The following is a 22,994-nucleotide window of genomic DNA, read 5'->3' as shown; positions in this document are numbered from 1 at the left end:
TTTTCCACTACAAGATGTGCTTTATTTGTATTCTCCATTTTATGATTTTTCTAGATTCGGTTCCGTCTTTTCCTTGTTACTGAGTTTGCACACCATATTTTTTGGCAGATTGTCTCCCTCTCTACCCCTTTGTTTCCCTCAATCCATCTCTTCCTCTCTCCAGCCAATTAGGCCTAATGGAGCAGTGGCCTAATGACAAGAACCCTGGGGAACAAATACATTTAGACTCGCCTCCAGCCATCAGCACGCTAGCAATGTTACTGCTTCCCATTTAAAGTTGACAAAACAAATCAGCCAGAGATGACAAACCGGTTTAAATTAATTGTCCAAAAATAAATCCAAAGGTTAACTGAAATATATTTAAGGAACTATTTCAGCATACAAAATATCTGCACAAGAATCATTGATATTTACTCCATTTCCAATAAATTTGGATTTTCCAAAGCCTGTTGAAATTTCTACTTCAGTCCAGAGGTGGATCCACCCAGCCCCAACACAAACAGATGTACACTGAAAATGTAAAGATAGAAGGGTAATGATTTTATGCACCAAGGTTTTTCAAAAATACTTCTTTTCTGAAAAGCACTAGAGAAAGTAAGTACAAAAAAGATATTTTTTTTGTATTTCCTTCTAATTCATGTAAAGCACAAAGTTGCAGAAAATGTGCTATATATAAATAAAATCACCTTACCTTACCTTGAGTGATCAGATTTCTAAAAATTGAAATGAGTCCATAACTTTGTGTTTCCCTGGAGCATAAATGACACACAGTATTCTCCTTTAAATATCCACTCTTAAAAAGTGGGAAACTCAAGGAAATATGCAATTTCTTTAAGGTGGTTGCATGTCTTAGTTAATAATGGCTACAGCTGGTGCCATTAGAGCAGGTACATGACATAAAGATGCTCAAAGTCCTCACTGCAGTTGTTCCTAGTTCAGTTTTCTCTCTGCCGTTCTTTCTTTCCATCCAGTATATATATATATATATATATATATATATATATATATATATATATATATATATATATATATATATATATATATATATATATATACAGTATATATACTGTATATAACTTGTTCATATTAGTATGATGGAGATTGTTTTCAAGTTAACAACTATTGCTTGAAAATTATCTACACAAGATTGTGAGAGAGATAAAGAAAAAAATCTATCCAAAGCTTACAGTCAGCAAAAAAAGAAAGAAAAATAAATTCAAATAAGGCACCAAAAAATGTTGACTTGTGTTGGTAAATATTTTTTTACTTAGTAACTGCCATGGGTTTTACTTTTCTTCTTATTGGTAAAATTGTAAGTTATTAGGGGATTTTTGTATTTAAAAAAAACAAAATCATCCTTCCATTGCATATAACTGCTTGTGCAGTGTCATGGGAAACTGGTGCCTATCTCCAGGGATTATTGGGCAAGAGGCAGGGATGCACCTTCGATAGGTCACCAGTCTATCACAAGGCAACACACAAAAGAGAAACAGCTACACACTCTCATACATATGGGCAATTTAGAGTAATCAATTAACCAACCAGCTGTTTCTGGATAATGAGAGAAAGCTGGAGTACCCAGAGGAAACCCATACATGCATGGAGAAAAGATGCATCTCCGTATATAATCCTTGGTTTTGAACCAAGAACTTTCTTGCTGCAAGCCAGCAGTGCTACACGCTGTGCATTTGAAAATCAGAGACCTGTTTTTAAGGAATGTTAAGATTTTAAAACAGAGAACCTCCGTGTTTATGTTGCTCTGTGTCTGCGTAGTGAATAAGCTACAGGTATTTTCACTTCTGTAAATATAATTATCTTCCTCATCTGGCTCCTCTGTCTCTCTCCTTCCCACAGCTTTTTTTCCTGTCACTCATTCTCATAGCAGCTTACATGTGCTGTTGAGACACATTAACCGACCGCTGAGCTATTTTTCATGAATTAAAGCTCAGAGAAACAACACACATTTTTGATGAGTGGATGGTACACTTTCACGGTAACGCCGTCTCTGTGCAGTGATCTCATCATAGGGGTCTCACCTCACTTGCTCATTAGACCAATCAGTTGTCATTATGCTCTGCTAATCACAGTATCAGTGCAGTATGTCATCACAGTGAGACAGGCTCATCAACAGGGGATAAGGTCATCATTATTCGACAGGGGACACACTCGTGTTTCTGCAATTAGGCTTCATCTCCTCATGACTGTGACCTCATGTCGTCTGGAAATGCATCAGTGTCATTGATATTTCATTTGATCTTTGAACGAGCTCATTTCAAGCTGTTGCCAATGATATATTTGTTTTTCTTGGTGTTTTTTTCCCTGATTTATGTGGAGTTTTTCTGCAGTTTTGATATGTGCGATGTCAAATCTCAGCTGCTGGTTAAAAATTAATTAGAATTTTCTCGTGGATAATTAAATCAAAAGCTTTCGGAGTCCCTTTCAGCTTTCAGTCCTCTGCTGAATCAGAAAGCAATCAAGAAGACAAAAAAGGTCAAGGCCACAAGCAGCTTAGAAACTAAACAGATTTTAAAAACATAAACCACACTAAAGACCAGGAAGAGGTCGCCACCAAGTACATGGCCGGATTTTAACCATTCATTGTGACATGAAGTGCTCACGAGGTATCATACAATGCAAAGGCAGACATATTTATCTCTGAAATGTCTCGAAACTAAGACAAAGCAAAACCCTTGCTCTGCACCATTTTTGCTTAGTTACACAGAGTAAATGCTTTATAAAAAGGTTACATACAGTAGGTAGTTTATGTAGATACTGCTATTTGCCTAGCAAAGCTTTAGGCCAAAAGAAAGGCATTTCTGTAATGTAATTTTAGTGAAATGTGTAAAAAGATGAAATACATGCATTTTTTTTTTAATCCCGCAATCAGTAATATTTTTCTGCTACAGACTGATTAACATGCTAATCCTTGCAGGTATGCGCATTCTGGTGAACCTGCTGCTAGACACTCTCCCCATGCTGGGCAATGTGCTGCTTCTCTGCTTCTTCGTCTTCTTCATCTTCGGCATCATCGGCGTGCAGTTATGGGCGGGACTCCTGAGGAACCGATGCTACCAAGAGGAGAACTTCACCATGTGAGTAAAAAGAAAAAAGAAAAAATGATGCTCAAGAGGGATTTGTGACACTTATTCCTAAAACCTCTAATGTTTGCTTTCCACATTCCTTCACCTCATCAAACCAATATTATGCCAAGAAATCTATCAACTCTCTGTGAATGTTCCTTTTTACAAATTATTTTAGCATATTTTGAATAAGCCAGAAAGCAAAACTCATTTACATGCTTTCATCGTTAATCTTTTTTGCTGCTGCCTGTAGATTCTCTTCTCCATCTGGCTCTTAAACGGCAAAAAAAAAAAAAAAACTGTTACAGGAGTCTTTCTCTTTTGCAACTGTGAACGCGATTAGTTTCCAGCTGTAGTCCTCCATATTTACGACGCCACGTGACAGCATCACCCACTGTGTCTGAGTGCAGGACTCTTATTGAACTCTGTTTGATTGCATTTCCTTCATGCTTGCCTCAGCTCCCTGAAAGACATACAAACACGTGTGTGCTCTAATATATGTTAAATCTACATGCTGATGTACCTGAGCTCTTTACTACATTGACACAGGTACATCTAAAGACTGACACACACTTCTGCTATGATTCATGTAGGATTTGATTTGTGCATTCATCTCACCTATTACTCAATCAAAGCATTAAGCCTGTGTATTCTTTATATCATTGCACTAGATATAGTCAGTGGGGCTGGAGTGCTTAATTAGAAAGGTGTGAGTTAGTGTTAGAGGACTATTATGCTAAGTAAAGGGCATATGTTTGCGAGGTTATAATGAAGTGGGCTAAGTGCCGCTGTCAAGTGCAGCATTTGCTAGGCAATTTTATAGCCTCTCTCTGTTGGCCTGCATGATTTATTTTCTCCACGGTGGTTTTGTTTTTAACAAATTCCTAAAAGATTAGATATTCTGTAGTTGTTTTTTTTTTTTCCTGAAAGTTACATCTTTTGCAAGATTCAGTTGTATCTTTTAAAAAGGCCAATGTAATTACAAAAGACGTTTTAATGGTACAGTGTGTAGGGTGTCCTTTCTGTGTTGTCTGCAGGTTTCAGCCAGCAGGCTAATTCCTGTCTCGATCTGCCATTTGTTTCTGACCTATTTTTTTTCTATTTTTTTTTACACGTACCACAGCTTTTCTGTGCTACTCCCACTTCTTGGTCCTTGCCTCCACCTCGCTCTCCATTGGCAGGTGTCTTCTCAGTGTGAAGTCAGGTTGTACTGTGCCATGCTGTGTGATGCCAAGTCTCTAAGCAGGGGGGACAACAACCTTCATTCATGCTCCAGTAGTCTTTCTTCCTTCCCTTTATATCTTTTTGAATTTAACCTATCTTTTGTTGGAATTTCTTTTAACTTTTTACAATAAAAAGTGAATTTATATCTAAGACTATAATGAGTTTGGATAAGGAGGCTTATTTTAAAATCAGATGTATATTCTTAACTACATGTTTACATGCTGCATGTGTGCTTAGAAGTGAAACAAATTATACCTAAAGAACAAACATATCTGAAGCTTTTTGAAGCTATAAGTCACATCTGGCTATGGACTCTGTTGCCCTTTTTTGGACTTTAAGCACATCACATTATGTTCACTTTTGCATCCTTCTAAATAAAAATACAGCCATACAACGCTGTACACCTCCAGTTCTCCATTTTGATAATTAAAATCACAAAAACCTGCTTTGTGTCACATGGAGAAAAAAAGAAGAAGAAAAATTAACAACATAGGAGCAGAAGTGTGCTGCCTAGCAAGTATGTTGTCCACTTTCAGTCACCAAGCACATCTCATCATGTCCCTCAGCTATTTGCCTCGCCTCTTCAGCTTTGGACTGGCAAATTATCCTTTGGCTATCGATATCTGGAGGTAGCCATCAACCCACCCTCCGACCTTGCAAATGTAAGCAGCTAGAGACAATGGATGGATGGACGACCAGTGACCGAGTTTCAGAAATGTATTCTGAATAGTATTGGGAAAATCAGAAATTGCAGCAGTGTTGTTGAATTTTGCAATGACGATATTGGTTTTGATTGCTCCCACATTTTCTTCCTCTTCTCTTTCTTTACCGTTGACATTATGTTGCCACCGCTCTGTGATTAGTGGTGGGCATTGAGGACAGTGGGAGTGCACCCAAAAGGCAAAGCGAGAGTGCATGGCACTTGAAATATAATAGCTTGCCAAGAATAGCATCCAAGCAGTCCTTTACAGTTACAGTTGTGACACTGCACACACTGACATTGAGATGAGGATTGAGGTTCAATACATTGTGCAGTTCTATGTCATCCATTGTGCTGTAGCTTCCAATATGCTTTCATCGTACGCTTCATAAGCTTGTTTTAAAGAACTGAAAAAAGTGCTACTGTTGATCATGATACACTTCTGTGCTGTTAGAATACCTGGACCTTACAGTGGAGGTATGCTGATACTTTATCAGCCCCGATATCTGCAGGGAGAGAAAGGATTAGATCAAAAGGATTGGGTGTAAAATGAAAGACAGAAACCAACAAGAAACAGAAATGATTGGAAAGTCTGAAAATCCTCAAGGGAGAGGATATGGATGTGATTATTGGAACGAATAGACAGAAGAAAAGACAAGAGGAGTGAATAAAAGTGTTCACTTTCAGAAAATGCTTCATAAATCTTTTACATTTTACTAAGAAATACTTCAGCTGTATTTGAACAATCCAGCTGACATGCATTTTCTTACTCCAAAGATCTTTCTCTGTGATTTACTTAAATATTAAATATTGTTACTCGTTTTTGTTGTTGTTGGCTCCATTTTGGGTTTCTGAATCAATTCATTGCACCAGCTTTACTACAGTATTTTTCTTTCAAATTGCATAACTGAGACAATAGCAAATTGGAAAACTTGATTAAAAGCTGCATTACACATGTATTAAGATACATACTTTACTATAAAGGTATCCACAACTTTCCAAATTGTTGCCACTGAAAACTGATTTGAGTGTGATGCAAAAAATACCAGACTGTACGCAGTGTAACAATGTTTTATTGCTCGCTGAGGCAAGACTTGAAACTCTGCAAAAATGATATAGTTGTAGCAAATGCAACACTGTCCCAATTTGAGTCAAAAGAAATGGGGTGACCTATTTTTGTCTTTATTTATGTTACAAATGAAATATATTGGAAAAAATGGGTAAAATCACTCTAGAAATAATAAAACCTATTCAAATGTGTAAATAATTGTCTATGTATACAGAGTTGTCCTATACCGAACATTGTTAGCCTGTGTACATCAGAAAATATTGTGAAATAATGCTGGATCTGTAAGAAACTTCAAGTTTTTTCACTGGATTTTCTTTTACATGAACAATTAAAAAACTTTAATGATTTAGGAAGAGGTGGTGTTTATGTCAAAACATCTACACCTTGCCCTATACATGTTGTTGTAGAGAGGTTATGTTAACATCCAAGTGGGCTAGAGGTATTGAGAGTTGTATTCCCTGTACTTTCAGTATTGCTTTCACGTTTTTTTTATTTATAATACTTTGGGGAGATTTATTCACAGAACGCTCCCTATAAAATGTCTCATCATCATTTTTCCTTCCTGTTTCTTTCTCACTTCTGCCCTTCTTACAGGAATCTCCATGAAAAATGTAAAACATATTATTAAACAGGATAAAAATCTGATAACATTCGACTTTTTTGTATTTATTAGACTCAACCTTCATATTTATAACCTTATATATGTTTTTTGCACAGACCTTCAGGCATGACGCTGCCAGCTCCTTACTACCGACCAGAAGAGGATGATGAGCGGCCCTTCATCTGCTCCCTGGCTTCTGATAACGGCATCATGTCATGCTCTGATGTACCAGCGAGGCGGGAAGGAGGACGCGTATGTTGTCTGGATAAGGAAGACGCTCTGCACAGACAGTCTCTGGGCCTGAGTCCTGAGCCACTGTCGAATGGCAGCGGCGCTGGTGAAGCTCTGGGTCTGTGCATCAACTGGAACCAGTATTATACACGGTGCCATACTGGAAGCACTAACCCCCACAAAGGAGCAATTAACTTTGACAACATTGTGTATGCCTGGATTGTCATTTTCCAGGTAGGTTCCATTTTTGCAAGGAGATCTATAAAAAACAGTACATTCATAAATTAATATTGTTGCTCCATCTCCTTCCCTAGGTGATAACATTAGAGGGCTGGGTGGAGATCATGTATTATGTGATGGATGCTCACTCCTTTTACAACTTCATCTACTTCATCCTTCTCATCATTGTAAGTAACTCTGCTCAACACGTGTATCATGCTTCCTTAAAGGGTTAAATGTTAGAGATAAAATAAATACTGCATTTTTAGCCTTGGCAGCAAACCAGAGTTTGTGCATTTACTTAATTTACAAAACCCTTTGCAAAGGGAGCTATGCACTCTAAACCACCTTGTTAAGCAAACAGTCCGTCACAGCGCTGGCTCTGTTTTATCACAATAAGCATTATTTGGCCAATAAGAGAAAAAAAAATCTCTATTTATACATTTTTTTAAATTATAGAAAGTGCCATATTTTCAAAGACAAATGTTGTTTGTCCCACTCAGTTAGTCAGAGATACAACAGCTTTCAAAAGTATACAAACCACTGATTAAATGGCACCACCGTCCTCATCAAGTGTCCCCCACAGATTTTCTGATTCATGTAGTGCTGGAGTCTGGCCATACTTTATTGATTTGCTTGGTCATGCTAAAAAAACACATTTCATCTTTAGCTTTTAGCAGATAACTGAAGGGTCATACCCTAAGCTAACTACAATATAAAGCTGATCACAAATTAAAGGACTGGGATATAAATCTCATTAGTACTTTAAGAAAAGTAACCCCAGAGCCTGATGTTGCCTCCCTCATCTTTCGCTGTGAGTTTAATGTTGTCTTGGTAATTCTCAGCTTTGTTTGTTATGCCAAACAATCACTTAGATCATTTGGAAGTATAAATCAAAGGTTCAAGACTGATTTTGTATAACTATAACACATTCATCCACAAACTTTTGAAATATTTTAGCCAGGCCTGAATGTTATCTTTGGAAGGATAACCTATTTCTTAGTTCAGCCATATGGAGTATACACTTTAAATCAACACTCTCAGTTTTACATCAATACATGAGCATTTATTCTAAATACAGTGTTTTTTATATCTTTATATCAATAAAACATGGTCTGTCTGATGCAATACTATGTACTTTTGCTTAATATCTTCCACTCCATGTTTTAAATTTTATCGGTTTCTCTTGTTGACAAATACTCTTTGTTAGAAAGTAGATGATGACTGCCACTGCTTTGGGTAGACGCAATAAAGATGTGCAAACACAGCCTAAATATCAAGTAACATAACTTACCTTGATACATAAACGAGAAAGCAACATCCTGTTAAGGTGGAAGTCCATATGTAAATCAACTTTTTAGTCTAAAAAGTCAGATTTGGACTGTCCTTAGATAAGAATACCAAGAAGTGACTGAGTTTGTTGATGTTACTCTTTTACATCTCTTTTCTGCCAAACCTTTTGATTATTAAAGTGCTTCTTAGTGTTCTACTGAGCAGGTTTACTGAATAAGGGTTTTAATTCAAGAATTGATTGGTCGTTCAAATAAAATAACATCATAAAAGACTATCTACAATCAATATTTAAAGGACGTAGGAAGAGAGGTGTAAGTTACATAACTTGAGCTTAATGCAGAGTAAGACAAATGAGAGGGGAGGATCGACTTGAAATGTCCAGTGCAAGAATATAGCATAGTGAGATTCAGCAGATGTTTTCCATAAAGTGCCAGCTGGCACTGCACTAAAGGCTGTTTTACTCTGCCCTCGGTGTCCTTTTGGTTGCCTGTAAGTGGGATTAAGTCCCTCTGTCTTGCAATAAAACTGCAATACAAGTCCCAGATGTTGCACTCTTCTATAAGCAGGTGAATACTTTAACAAATGTAATGGTGTAAATGCAAATTTAAAATTAAAATACAACAAAAAAAACCCTGACAGTGACAATAAGGTTATATAAGAAAATATTTTAGAGTATGATAATATGGAAATGTGAAAAGCAGCAATATTAAAAAGTGGAGTGAGACGTCAGTCATACATGCAAGCCAGTTTTCCACAACAGTTGCGGTTTTAATCATTTCATTCCCAGCCCCTACGGGTGAAATACTCCACATTGAGTATTATTTCTGTTTGTTTGTCTAGGCCTTGAATATCAGATGTCTAAAGTTTGTGGAAGCAATTTTATAATTTTAGCTTCTTTTTTTCTTTTCTTGGGGATTTTGCATGCTTCAGTTTCCCAGAGCCATGGCTCTTCAGCGTTTGCACTGCAGATGGCAAGCAACTTAAATCATTTCTACCATCCTCTGGTAGCAAAACAGTGTTGGAGTCAGTAAAATGATTATCTGTTTCATTTTGATCAAACGGTACCTTCAAAAGCTACAAACCCTCTACAAATGATCTCCAAATTATATGAATTTGTTTGAAAAGTGTTCAAATGGCCCTCCTAAGTTACTGAATCGACTGCTGTTTATTGAGCTTGTGTATTCAGGGTTACAGAACTCAGGACAAGAAGTTTGACCTCCATGATGTTTTACAAAGAGACTCTTCTCTGCATGACACTTGATACACTGAGAAACCGTAAGAGCGTTTACTGTGGCACGTTGAAGAGAGTAACTCAATAAAAGTAAAGGGCAAATGCTAAGAAATGTCCAATTTACAACAAGAATAAGCTCTAATGCATTCAAATGTGTGTGACAGCACCAACAACAAAATCTATAAAAGTTCTCTGCAGTAAGCTTTGCTTACTATTAACATTTGTAGGGTTTTTTTGCCGGAACATACCTGCTATGAGATGTGTGGGTATTGGAGTGTGTTTGTGTGTGCACACATGCATGCATAATGCAGTGATGATCTAAATGTGTGATATTCGACTGCCCCCCCTGATTATGCGTAAAGCTGTCCGCTGATCAGAATCACAGAATAGACACTCGCACAGATGCAAGGCTGGAGGGAAATCAAAGCCTCCCACACCTGCAGACCTGCTTTGACCCACAGACCACAGCTGGGTGTCTCTCCTCCTTTCTTTCCACCTCCCTTCTACAATTCCCCTCCGTGTGTTTCTCTCTGTAAATATCTCTGGGTTGCCCCGACTCTCCTTCACCTTGCCCTAAATCTTTGATCATTGCAGATGAAAGTCTAAAGGCAGAAGGCCATTAGTTTTGGATTTGATATCTGAGCATCTTTTATTAAGCATGCCTGTTCCAAATGTTTTGGCCTTCAGGATGTGTTTATATCTGTGGGTTTTTTTTTGGCATGTTCATATCTGTCTTAAGGGACTATAGCTTATAGAAAACATATCTAGTGTTCCCCTTCGTCCGGCAGTATGGTTTTTCAGTTTGTCAGCGTTAGCAAGTATTGATCTAATCACTGTTTTGTAACCTGCTCAAAGTACTAGAGTAAAGGCCCAATTCAGCAGTTTCAAAATGATTCCCGCTACTACCGCTAAAAAGTGCCAACTCTTTAGTTTTTCTAATTGTTTGTTCACCTAAAGTGCCTTGTAAAAGTTTAATTTGCCTTTTCCACATTCGTTCACCAAACTCAATGTGTTTTAAATGGGATTTTATGTGATAGATTAACAGGTAGCACATAAATGTGAAGTGAAAGAAACATGAGGCATGCTTTTCTTAACTTTTTAAAAATCTGACAAGTGTGGCAGTCATCTGGACTTACCCGTCTGATGCCCCCCCAAAAGGTGCAGCCACTTTGATTTGTAAATGCACCTTTGTGTAATTTTATTTCAGTAAATCTGTTCTTTGAAAGTATTATACTGTTTCCAATAAGATATGTTAATGTGTGGAGCAAAGTTAAAACACATGGAAAGGGGTTTCACAACAAAAAGTTTTGACATACAAATATATAATTTTAATAATAACTTATTATATATATTTGTTCACCTATTTTAAAGGTTGGTCTATATTGTTCAGCTCATCCCAATAAGGAAAAATTTTCAACATCATATACATACACCAGACTTTATCAATATTTCCATCTATAATTAAGGTTTTTATGTCACCAACCAGTGAAGTGTTTATTATATAAACAGGATAACATTAAGGGAGTTGAGGGCATCTTTTGATTAGTTTGTTAGCGTGTCTTTCTGGTCTAGTTTACAGAAAAATAATTATTTCTTAAAATAATTGTCTATAAAACATTTACTAAATGACTGGATTTAACACTCAGACCAAAGTTAAGAGCCGGTTCATGATCTCTCAAAGACTCCACAGGTTAACAACACAGATGTCTAATTTCAAATAGATGTAAAATCTAAATCAGAGAAGAAAGAGAAAGAGTGAAAGGCAGACTATGAACTGTGCCTTGGGTATGTGCTGGCTCTGTCTGTCTCCTCCAGTCAGCCGTGGTGTGGTAGGAGGCCAGACCTCAGAGACCTTCAGTATGTGTGCACGATTTCCACAAATGGAATCAGAAAGTGTGAGAGATTCTACAAACAAGTGTGCAATTACCCCTGGAAAAATCCAGTACTTCACATTTTTATTTATTGCATCTTGATTTGTAGCCTTTTACACATACTGGTGTTAAGGTTTTTACATTCATAGCATAGACTGTAAGGAGTAATTTACCTTTGTATGCTTAATCTTATTCCTCATCTACTTGTATATTCATTTAGAATATCTGCTTTTCCTCCCCCCTCGTCCAGATTGGTTCATTCTTCATGATCAACCTGTGCCTGGTGGTCATCGCCACTCAATTCTCAGAGACCAAACAGCGGGAGCACCAGCTGATGCAGGAGCAAAGAGCGCAGTGCCTGTCCTCTTCCACCTTAGCCAGCATGGCTGAACCAGGAGACTGCTACGAAGAGCTCTTCCAGCTGGTCTGTCACGTCCTTCGTAAGGCCAAGAGGAGATCAGCAGCTCTCTACTACACTCTAAGAGGCAAGCCTGCTCCAACCAGTATAGGCAGGGGCAACAGGCGAGGAGGAGGGAATGTCAATGGAGATCAGCATCATTTGAGGCACCAAAGATGTAAGTAAGAGGAAAATTGTTAAAGAGAAATTACATACATTCAGTCTGGCAGATTAACATGCAACTGTTCAAGACTGTGCTCATGATTAGACTTGTGTTGTTGTTGCTTCCCCTCAGCACCCAAATGTCCGCACCATGGCAAGCAGAACCATGACTCCCAAGCTCAAGCTAACTCCATCAGCCTGACTGTCCAGAGCCCTGAGGAGTGCCCTATCTGTTTGAAGGAAGGTTCGAGGTCTGCAGGACAGGAGAATGGGGAAGAAAATGAAGAGGATGCCGTGAAGGAAACAGACAAAGAGGAGAACCACTTAGAGGAGAAGAAAAATGAGGAGAGGAGGCAAAGGAGGACGTGTTTTGGACGTTGTAGGGACCTTTGGAAGGATATGAGAAGGAAACTTTGGGGTATTGTGGAGAGCAAGTACTTCAGCAGGGGCATTATGATTGCAATTCTTATCAACACCATCAGCATGGGCATTGAACACCACAACCAGGTAAGATGATCATTCTCACTATCTCACTTTAAAATGATGAGCATATGATGAGGCAGATGTGTGTGGATCTTAGCCTCAGTCAGCTAGTTAAATGTTAAAATTGATGACTGTTCTGTTAGAAAAATCTATTTTTATGGAATGTCAATCGAAAACCAAACACTTTACCACACCAGCACACAACAGGTCAAATATCTGTCAAGGAAGTTGGTGGAAGTGTGATGATTTCAATTTTTGTGAGAACATCTGGCAGATGAAGCTTAATTAAAATATAATATTATCAGGGCTGGACTTGGAATAAAATCGGCCCTGCCATTTTTGGCCATGGCGGCGCACCATGGGCATTAAATCTGGAGGCTCATATTGTGTTATTTCAGAAGTTAAAATAATGTGCAGCAGAATACAATTAAAAGCATAACCATGTTAAAAAACAGATATACTCTTCCTTATATCCAGAAGAGTATATCGGGATAAACGGATATCCTCGACCACAATGTCACAATTCCCATCTTGAAGTGAAAATGGATGTCAAAGAAACACTGCTAGAGCTATTTATACAAATACAGAATTATACCCACAGTCAGACCATAACCACGTACTCCTCAGGAGCTCCTAATTAAAGTGGCGCCTTAAAGTATAATAAGCACTTTAAAAGTTGAGGACCACAACCCTAATTAATCTGGAAAATATTGTAACAGATTAGTTTTCTGGCTTTGCTCAGAAAAAAAGCATAATCTGCATACCACACATTCTCAATCCTTCAATGTTCGATCCATTGTAATTGTCAAGACAACTCTCTTATTTATTTGTGCACTTACTCCAAAAGCTCTGAGCCAGCAGCGATAGTGATTGTTTTGGAACACTGCATTCAATTATTTAGACTGGCATACAGCACTATGGTGTCAACAGAGTGCGTTAGTGTGATCATTTTTCACTCCCCTCTCACTACGAGTCACAGAAAGAAATATTGCAACGGCAGATGAGATTCCGACAGATGAGCGTGGGCGTAGATCATCAGTGCCACACAGTTTCTTGACAGAGGTATAAACATTTAGCCCAACAGCAGACAAAACAGACAACTCCTTAACAGTGGCCCTGTCTGTTCAGAGGCGAACAAAGCAGGTGTCGGCGAGGGGGAGTGGAAATCGCCTGCCAAGGACACACATGCACTTGCAAACACAAGTTTTTTTTTGTCCAGTCTTTGTGAGGACAAACAAAATATCTTTTTTCATACTTGCGCAAATGCACCAATAGAAACACATCCAAGCAAAGACTCACAAGCTGTTACATAAGACAGCTTGATTCCTCTTCTCTTCCTCTCCAGATCAGATGATTCTCCTCCCTTTTTTTCCCTAATATTATTTTCACCTCACTCTCCTTATTCCCCCCATTAAGCTCCTTTGTGTATCTTTCCTTTCCATCTTTTCTATGGCTGCCTTTCTTCCTACCTACCATCCTTCCTGTTTTACCTCAAGTGTCGCATCTACTCTCTGACTCTATTTTTTTCTTTTTACCTCCCTTGATTTCACCCGCTGCCTCCCCACTTTTTCCTCTGTCATCCACCCACTCACTCTCTGACAGTATACAGAGTAGTTGCTTTCTGTTTCTCTCATCTCTGAAGACTCTAAAAATAAACGAGGGGTTGGTTGGGGAAGGTGGATCGAGGGGAGACAAGCGAGTAGAGGGGGGAAAAGAGGAGGAAGGAGACCTCTAAGGTGCAAAGGCAGGCAGAAGTCACACAGCAGTTTTCAGCTCTGTTCCTGGTGAGAATCGTTTTTTTTTGTTTTTTTTTAACAAGTGTGGGCTTTTCAAAGCAAGAAGCCTACACTGACGTTTGGACACACACATCTTTATTGCTTTTTTGAGTATCTTCTGCATTTTTCTGCCTCCACAGGTTTTTGCAGGTTGACAGAAAAGTATTCATTTAAGTGTTGGGTTATTTTTCTGTATGAAAACCACATTGCCTCCTGCAAAAATCCCAGCTCAGTGAATACCAAAGGGCAAAAACCTTATGGAGCACATTGATATACAGTATATTTGCCTGTGAATTTTATTGGCAATTTCAAATTCTTCATAGGAAAGTAATTGGCCCTTAAATCGGATGATTGGTTGTCCCAGCAACAACTACTGTTAAGTATTTGGTGTAAATTGGCAATGAGTCTTTTACATGGCTATAGAGGAATTATGGTCCGCTGTTGGTTCCATTTTAGCAAAGTATCATAATAAAAGACAGGAGTATTTTTGTTACAAATTCACAGCAACTTTAAAGTTTTACAGTGTAATCTTATAAAGGCTTGCAAGGGTTTATTTTATGGACAGATGGAGTTGGTAGCGCTGTTTCTTTGCAGCGAGAAGGTCCTCGGTTCTATTCTAGGTCTGGGGTCTGTTTCTCCTGTTCATGAGTGGGTTCTCTTTTTGTTCTCCAAAATGGCCCATTTGTATGAGTACATTCTTGTTTTTCTTGTATATTTATGTGTTGCCCTGTGATGGACCTGTTGGCTGGATGGAAATAAAACCATACAAATGGATAAATAGTCAAGTTCAAGTAAACATTGTAGAACAGCTTGAGACTGAGGTAAGCAGAGGAAGGTAATAAGGCAAGAAAAAAAAAGGAAACTGTACAGAGGAGTTGGGTAAAAACCTGAAGAGGGAGTGATGATGGCATTTTGTCTGAGTTAAGTTGTGATGTCAAGAGTCATGATAGGTATGTCAATAGCAATAAATCCCCCATCCTGTGTTGGTGTTAAGGATGAGTAAGGAAACTCAAGGTTAGAGCAGGTGCAATGGACTAAAAATTGCATTTGTGTATCTGTTTACCTCCTTACTGAGGCACCTGATCAGGTGGTGTTATTGTATCTGTGGATTTTCCTTTTACAACGCTGGATGTTTAGTGATAAGAAGTATTTTTCTTTTGCTCCCTGCTTACCTTTAAGTGTTTCTTATGTTTGTTTGTTTTTTACCTTTTCTTGTAACTTATCCTGTCTTCAGCTACACCATCTATTGTCTTCTCCTCATCTCCTTCTTCTAAATTCACTCCGTTCCTTTCCTGTTCTCTTTCTACTGATCGACAGGATGATATCGATTGGGAAGAGATGGGTCAGCCTGATAATGAGACTCAGAAAAAGGAGAGAGAAAAAAGGGATGGAAGTACTAGGGGAATGGAGATAGATTGGAGGCAAAAGCGGATTAGAGACGGGGAGGGCTGAGAATGTGTTTCTCTGACATGGTTTGCTAACTTTGGCAGGGCTCTGCTGGCTGTTTTTTTCTTTCCTCTGCTGGCTTTGAAACTGAAAATTCACAGGGGGTATCAGTGAAAGCATCTGATCCATATTGTGCAAACACAACATTCAGTCATATGCACAATACACTGGGATAAAGTGCGTCTAGTCATGCACAGTCACATACAAATGGAAATAAACCCTGCCTTGTGTATTTCAGGGTTTCTACTTATGCAGTGCAGTTCTTATACAGTGCCCTACAAAAGTATTCACAGCTTGTGAGTCTTTCAGTATCTGTTATAACACTCCACATATTGTATTTTATTGGAATTTTCTGTGATAAACTCACATAAATTAGTATGCCATTTATACATAAATTGCATGTTTTCAAAATAAAATAATAAAAAAATTGCGATCAGGCATCAGTCAGTACTCTAAAGAGCTGCCTTTGGCAGCAAATGCATCTGCACGTCTTTTTTGGGTATCCCTCAAACAGTTTTAGATACCCTAGAGACTAAAATCTCATCCAAAATTGGATGAAGAGTGTCTAACCAGCAATTTTCAGGTCTTGACAGATTCATGAATTTGCATTAAGCCCTTCTGTGAGACTTCTTACAACCACTTTTTACTGAAGATACTGAATTTCTTGTGCATACACCAAACCTAGTCAGACTGGATGGAGAACATTTGTGGACAGCAAATGCAAGACGTTCTAAAGCTTCTCAATTGGATTATGTTTGAATATTGACTAAGGCATTCTAGCAAATGCATATGCTTTAATTTAAAAAATGACATTGCAGCTCTAACTGTAGGGTTGTTGATAGAAGGTTATGAATTTTGCACCCTCCATCCTTCTTCCCATCTCTTCTGATCAAATTCCCAGGCACTTCTGAAAGAAAGCATCTTTACAGCATGATAATATTAGTTCAAACAGTTTTCCATGTAGACCAGAAAGTTTAATTTAGATATCATCTGACCAGAAAACCTTCTTCCACATAATTGTTGTTTCCTCGTGTGGTCTTTGATCAGTTTTAAAATGGATTTCTCATGACTTTCTCTGAACAAAGGATTTGTTACATTTTTGGAGGCTTGTCAACAGATTCTCTCACCTGAGTTGTCGATATCTTCAGCTGGTCCAGAGTTAAAATGGAGTAATTGGCAGCTTCCCTGATTAATTATCTCTTTCCGAGGCCTGTCAGTTTAGTTGCACAGCCATGTTTTGCTGGGTGCATAACTGATTTGGCAGTGCTGAGAGATGTTGAAAACTCTGAATATTATTTTATAACCCAACTCAGCTTTAATCTCCAAACTTACCTGCCCTCTGTGCTCCTTGGTTTTCGTGATCATGTCTCTTCACTAATATTATTTTCATAGAGTAGCTCTTTTAGTTTAAATTTCCAAAATAATATATTGAAGTATGTGGTTGTAATGAAAAAAACAAACATTTAGTTCACAAGGTATGAAAGCTTTTACAAGACACTATAATTATCTCTCCTGTTTGGGTGTCTTTTACATCTTATGTAACATGAAAACTAGCCCAGTCTCTACATTCTTTACTTTTTGTTTTACTTCAACATTTTTGATTCCATCCTCCCTACTGACTTGTTATTTGACTTTGTCTTTTTATGTTTCTGTGTCCCTGCACTGTTTCTGTGTCCACCAAGCCTGAGGAACTGACCAATGTCCTGGAAATCTGTAACATTGTCTTCACCAGCATGTTTACCCTGGAGATGATCCTAAAGCTCTCAGCTTTTGGCTTTTTTGAGTACTTGAGGAACCCATACAACATCTTTGATGGCATTATTGTCATCATCAGGTCTGTAATCCATCATAATAAAGGAAAATTATTGGACAAACATGTAATGTATTATAATGTTGCATGTCTGATTTGTATCTACATTCAGGTGACAACTATCATTCCAGAAATTGTACATTTTTTGGCTTATTCTGTTATGAAGTTGAATTGAATGCTACAAATGTATAATTGCAAAATTTTTTAAAAATCTGATTTTCTGCATTTAATTACAATAGAATCAAATACCAGCATAATTTTTTACTCCCAGAGTTACCAGGTGCTTTTATTTCTCCATATCATCCCACACTCTCTAATTGTGCACACTTTCTACAACACAAACTCCAGTGTGTGTGAGATCATTGGTCAGGCAGATGGTGGTCTGTCAGTGCTGAGGACGTTCAGGCTGCTGAGGGTCATTAAGCTGGTGAGGTTCATGCCTGCACTGAGAAGGCAGCTTGTGGTCCTGATGAAGACCATGGACAACGTGGCCACCTTCTGCATGCTGCTCATGCTCTTCATATTCATCTTCAGGTAATCTTATCACTTCTTTTTGGAATTTGACAAGAAAGAAAATCTACATTTTACCCATACAAGCTGTCAATCTAATAGTAAAAGCACGTATCTTCTATTCACAAATGAGTTTGTGAATAGAAGATACGTATGTATCTTTTTGCTACATACGTATGCAAAAAGGCAGTATGTGTAACATTTGCTGTAGGTTTAACAGTTTGAGACTGAAAATGTTTTTTTCATCATCACTGCAAACCATAAAAAAATATTTTATGGTTTGCATAAAATATTTTATGCAAACCATCATTGGTTCAGTAAGCATTATTTTGATTTTAGTAGTCTCATCTTGAAATTGTTATAAGTGCTATCACATTTGTCAGAGTAGTTTAAACATTTGCTTCCATAAGAACAGTTTAACTTGAATGTTTTGTTATTTTTTTGCTTTTAATGATACATTCGAACTGTTCTTTTTTGTGCATGGAATAATAATACAATTTATAACTTCAATTATGTTTTTTGAAGCAAGAACTAAATGGAACAATTAAAAATAACTTTGCTTTTCTCAGAGCAAAAGAAAAGCAAAGTTTCCTTTTGCTCTGATATAAGGATCCTTTCATCCTCATATATAGATATAAATCCACTCATACTAATACTTGGTTAAATGTCTGCTTGCACCAACATGCTTGATGTAGTCATCAATAAGCTTCCTTTAAGAAACAGCATATTCTGTGCATATTCAATTGTACATAAAAATCTTGTTTTGCTGCAGTATCTTGGGGATGCATATATTTGGCTGTAAGTTCAGTTTGAAGACAGAGGCAGGAGATACAGTTCCTGACAGAAAGAACTTTGACTCCTTGCTTTGGGCTATCGTCACTGTATTTCAGGTACAAGTAGTTTAAACTCACAAATTCATACCATGCGTTTTCCTTCATTGGGCAAGCAAAGTTCTTTTCATTATGCTTGCGTCTGCTTTAGATTCTAACTCAGGAGGACTGGAACATGGTTCTCTACAATGGCATGGCGTCCACCTCTCCCTGTGCTGCTCTTTACTTCGTCGCCCTTATGACATTTGGAAACTACGTGCTCTTCAATTTACTCGTCGCCATTTTGGTTGAAGGTTTTCAAGCAGAGGTAATCATAGAGACAAACCATGCATTAAACACAATACAACAAAAGAAATAAGATGTTATGTCTTTGAAACTGCATGTTTTGTGTTTTTTAAAGGTCTCCACTTTATGTGTTCTTTTTCTCTTCTTCCTTCGACAGGGTGACGCAAATCGCTCCTATTCGGATGATGACAGGTCCTCCTGTAATTTTGACGAAAATGATAAGCAAAAAGACTCCCTTCACCTCTCAGGTGCAATGTCTGTGACTATTTAGCAGAGTTAGAGTTTTATCACTGCTGTTACAACTAGTTTACTAAAAAAAAAAGATGGGAAGTATTTTAGAAACTTTATTCTAAGAACTTCACAGTGAAAAGCACCTCATCTTCTTTATTGTGTCAGAATTTTATTCGTTTCCATACTTTAATCTGTACAGCAGTTCTTCTGAGACTTCAATATCATCCTAAAATAAACGTAGATTTGTATTAAATCTATTTATTTATTCATTTAATTAATTCATAATTAATTATATCATTATTATAAAGGTGTACTTTCACATCCAAGTATAATGATTGCAGTGTGTGCTGTGAAATTTGCATGTTGTAACCTGTGGCATAAAATACCTACAGTTTTCACAAGAAAAGCTTGCTAAGCACCTTCCCCAGACTAAAGATGTAAGCTTAATGAACTTTATGGATTGCAAACTCTATTTCAGTTTTAGCATTCTCTCTGCATATCCCTTCATAGTTGCTGAAAAAGCAGGAATGAACCAGCCATAGACTGCAGTACATAGCGGCATTTAGCAACACATTAGGGAGTCATCTGATGGTGTCTGATCACCGTTCCCCTGAGTTCAAGTGTACCTTTTTAAATGTCAGTGTTGGTGGAAGAAAAGCACGTTTGAATTGTTTTTAAAGACCAATTTCTCCCAAAGACATGTTCAGCAATGGATAAACCACTGGCAGATATCCCTTTGTTTCACTGTTATGAGTTTCTTTCTGCCTTTTGAAAGACAATTTATTGTGAATTAAATCCTCCTCTGCCCCTTGGAGGTGGCTATAACATTGTTTTGGGACATTTATTGTGTACAGTGATGTGGAGGCCTCTGCTTTCATAGCAGCAACAGACAAAACATAAACAAAGGAAGGCAAGGGGTGTATTTAATGCTCCTTGTTTCTCCTTTTGACAGTTTCTTTCCACTCATCTGTCTTATTTTTCGCTTTACCTCCACTTAACGCTCCTGTTGATTTCCTTTGTTTGCCTCCCGCACTTTTCCTTCTGTCTTCTGCAGACCCAAAGATCTGTACCCTGACCCCTAACGGACACCTGGACATGTCATTGTTGCCTGCTGGTCTGTTTCCAGGAGAGAAGTTGACCTTTGCACTCGGCTCCAGAAAGAACAGTGTTATTTCTCTCGGCAGAGCTGACCTGGAGAGGAGGGCTGCGGTAAGTGGAAAAGGTTGTAAACGTAAACTTTAACCACATTAGCTCCTGACTGAATAATAATATACTGTATGTGCTATGTAGACTAGTTAGCTCTTGAGACTCTTGAGACTGTCGGCCTCATTTATCAAACCTGGCACAGATTTGGGTAAAAAATGACTATAGGGCAAGTTCCCAATATGATTCATGAAATTGTGTATGCTGGCCAATTGTAGTGTATGATCAATGGTGTTGTTGTAGTAGCTGGAAACAATCACCCTATAATGCAACATTCTTGTTTATTTTCAACATGGATGAACAAAGGAGTAAAAAAAAAATCTATCTTTTTCTCAGATTTTAAAGAGACAGAAGATTTTTAACAAGTTAAAAGAAGCTTCTAAAACTCAAAAAAATCTCTATGCATCCAAATATGCAATGCCTTTATTGTTAACAGGACTATCTATCTATCTATCTATCTATCTATCTATCTATCTATCTGTCTGTCTGTCTGTCTGTCTGTCTGTCTGTCTGTCTGTCTGTCTGTCTGTCTGTCTGTGTGATCAGTGTGATCAGTGTGATCAGTGTGTGCTATGAGTGTGTCTTACACTCACTTCTAAATTGATATAGTTGAGAATGAGGTTGGAAATGATTATTCAGCCATAATTCTATTGTAGGTTATTTTTGATAAACAGAGGCCAGTGAGAAATTTTTTTTAAATTGTATTCTTAGAAATTCATAATAGATTTTCCTTTATCAGTATCCAGGTCGAGGTTACCACAACTGGGGCCGTCCGCTGCCTCCCCAGCCTCACCCCTTGTGGGCCCGTCGCTCCAGCTGGAGCAGCCTTGGGGGCCGACCCTGCTCCTCCTCATCTCCCTCTGCCAGCCCTGCCTTCACGCCTACGTCTGCAAGGCCTTTTTACGGCTACGGTCTGGGGGGTCTCGGAGGGATGGTAGGGGGAAGCCTCCGTATCCGCGGCCCTCGTGCCTCCTCGTCTCCCCACCATCATATACAGCCAGATGAAGAGGAGTCCCTTCTCTCTCCACCTGCTGCCGCTCCTCATTGTCTTCAGCTGCCGCATCCGAAGCTCCATGACTATTTTGTACCTCGTAGGGACCGCAGAGCTCTCTCCCTGGAGCTCCCACACATGCTCCAGTCTCCAGCTGGAAACCCACAGCAACATCATGCTCTCCCTCCCGTGAAACTTCATGCTCACCACAGGAAGAAGAGCCTCTCTGGAGGGCTTGTGATCAGCACCGGTGGGGACTTGGAAGGAATCCACCAAGACTGTAATGGGAAGACGCCACTGTCGCACCTGCTCCTTCCACCCTCAAGGCGGCAGACGGAGCAGACCGGAGGGGTGAACCTCCAGAGCCACCTGATGACGGATGTCTTCCCCCAGGTCAACACACGCAGCAAGGACAGGGAGGACCTGGATGACGACATTGAATATGTAAGTTACTGTTTGTTTGCTTGGAAAGGGAGAAGAGCCTAAATGTTTGTTTCATTTATGAAAAGTGATATTCAGCTGCACCTCCACACAACTTAGAGGAAATGAGTAGAATCTGCTTTTAGGACTTAAAGTAACTTGTCTGTTAACTCCAAAGTTAAAGTGCTGGATTTTAAAAACACTGTGATCGTTTAGTCAATTGTGTCTGATTTATATCAACTTTCCATGTGTATTCACTCACAGTCAATCATCACTTGTTGGAGTTTTATTTTTTTTCCCCTTGTAAGCAATAAATGTGTGAGCAAAACAAGGTTAATTGGGAAGGACTATTTAGAAAGCATCGGAGAAGAACTGTGCAGATGGTAATGTTGAAAGATGTCCAAGTCGCTGCCACATAAATGTTTCACTTAATAAAAAATAAATAATAAAAAAATAATTTTAAAAAATGCAGCCTAAACGCACTCTTTCTATGAAGCTTTGTGTTTTCATAGCTGTGTTTTTCTGTGTACCTTTGTGAGCTCTGATCTATGTGTTTGTTGCAGAGCTTATGCTTCCGAATCCAGAAGATGTTGGAGGCATACAGACCAGACTGGTGTGAGACGAGAGAAGACTGGTCCATCTTTCTCTTCTCTCCGCAGAACAAGTGAGTCCACATGACACCATTCTATCTTTCCGCTTTAGGATTTATGGATAGTGACAGGCTTATTGCTCAGTAGTGAGCTTGTTCACAAGTGCTTGTTCACAAGCTCACTACTCACTACAGTTTAACTCCTGTTTAACTCCTGTTTAACCAGGAGTTAAACAGGTTTAACTCCTGTGAACAGGAGTTAAACCTGTTAAACCTTATGCCCTTAACTTTATAAATTTAAAAAGAAAATTATTCCTTTTCAGGAAATACAAGAATATTTTAG

General features: G+C 38.4%; 1 protein-coding gene across 6 annotated transcripts in view; it reads left to right on the top strand.

Moving 5' to 3' along the window:
- The window catches only part of LOC116735792 (voltage-dependent T-type calcium channel subunit alpha-1I-like), a 78,479-nt gene that overhangs the window by 15,601 nt on the left and 39,884 nt on the right, over positions 1-22,994 (top strand). For all 6 annotated transcript variants that reach the window (XM_032587891.1, XM_032587893.1, XM_032587892.1 and 3 more), the window contains exons 4-16: positions 2,933-3,092; positions 6,791-7,139; positions 7,220-7,312; positions 11,770-12,094; positions 12,212-12,585; positions 17,465-17,616; positions 17,941-18,126; positions 18,875-18,992; positions 19,084-19,239; positions 19,375-19,465; positions 20,503-20,657; positions 21,391-22,086; positions 22,626-22,726. In XM_032587891.1, the coding sequence (XP_032443782.1) occupies positions 2,933-3,092; positions 6,791-7,139; positions 7,220-7,312; positions 11,770-12,094; positions 12,212-12,585; positions 17,465-17,616; positions 17,941-18,126; positions 18,875-18,992; positions 19,084-19,239; positions 19,375-19,465; positions 20,503-20,657; positions 21,391-22,086; positions 22,626-22,726 (2,956 nt within the window). The remainder of the gene's footprint in view (positions 1-2,932; positions 3,093-6,790; positions 7,140-7,219; positions 7,313-11,769; positions 12,095-12,211; positions 12,586-17,464; positions 17,617-17,940; positions 18,127-18,874; positions 18,993-19,083; positions 19,240-19,374; positions 19,466-20,502; positions 20,658-21,390; positions 22,087-22,625; positions 22,727-22,994) is intronic.

Source organism: Xiphophorus hellerii, chromosome 16 (genome assembly GCF_003331165.1).
Source record: "Xiphophorus hellerii strain 12219 chromosome 16, Xiphophorus_hellerii-4.1, whole genome shotgun sequence".
NCBI lineage: Eukaryota > Metazoa > Chordata > Actinopteri > Cyprinodontiformes > Poeciliidae > Xiphophorus > Xiphophorus hellerii.
Note: the sequence above shows the minus strand (reverse complement) of the source record. Positions and strands in the feature narration are given on the sequence as shown.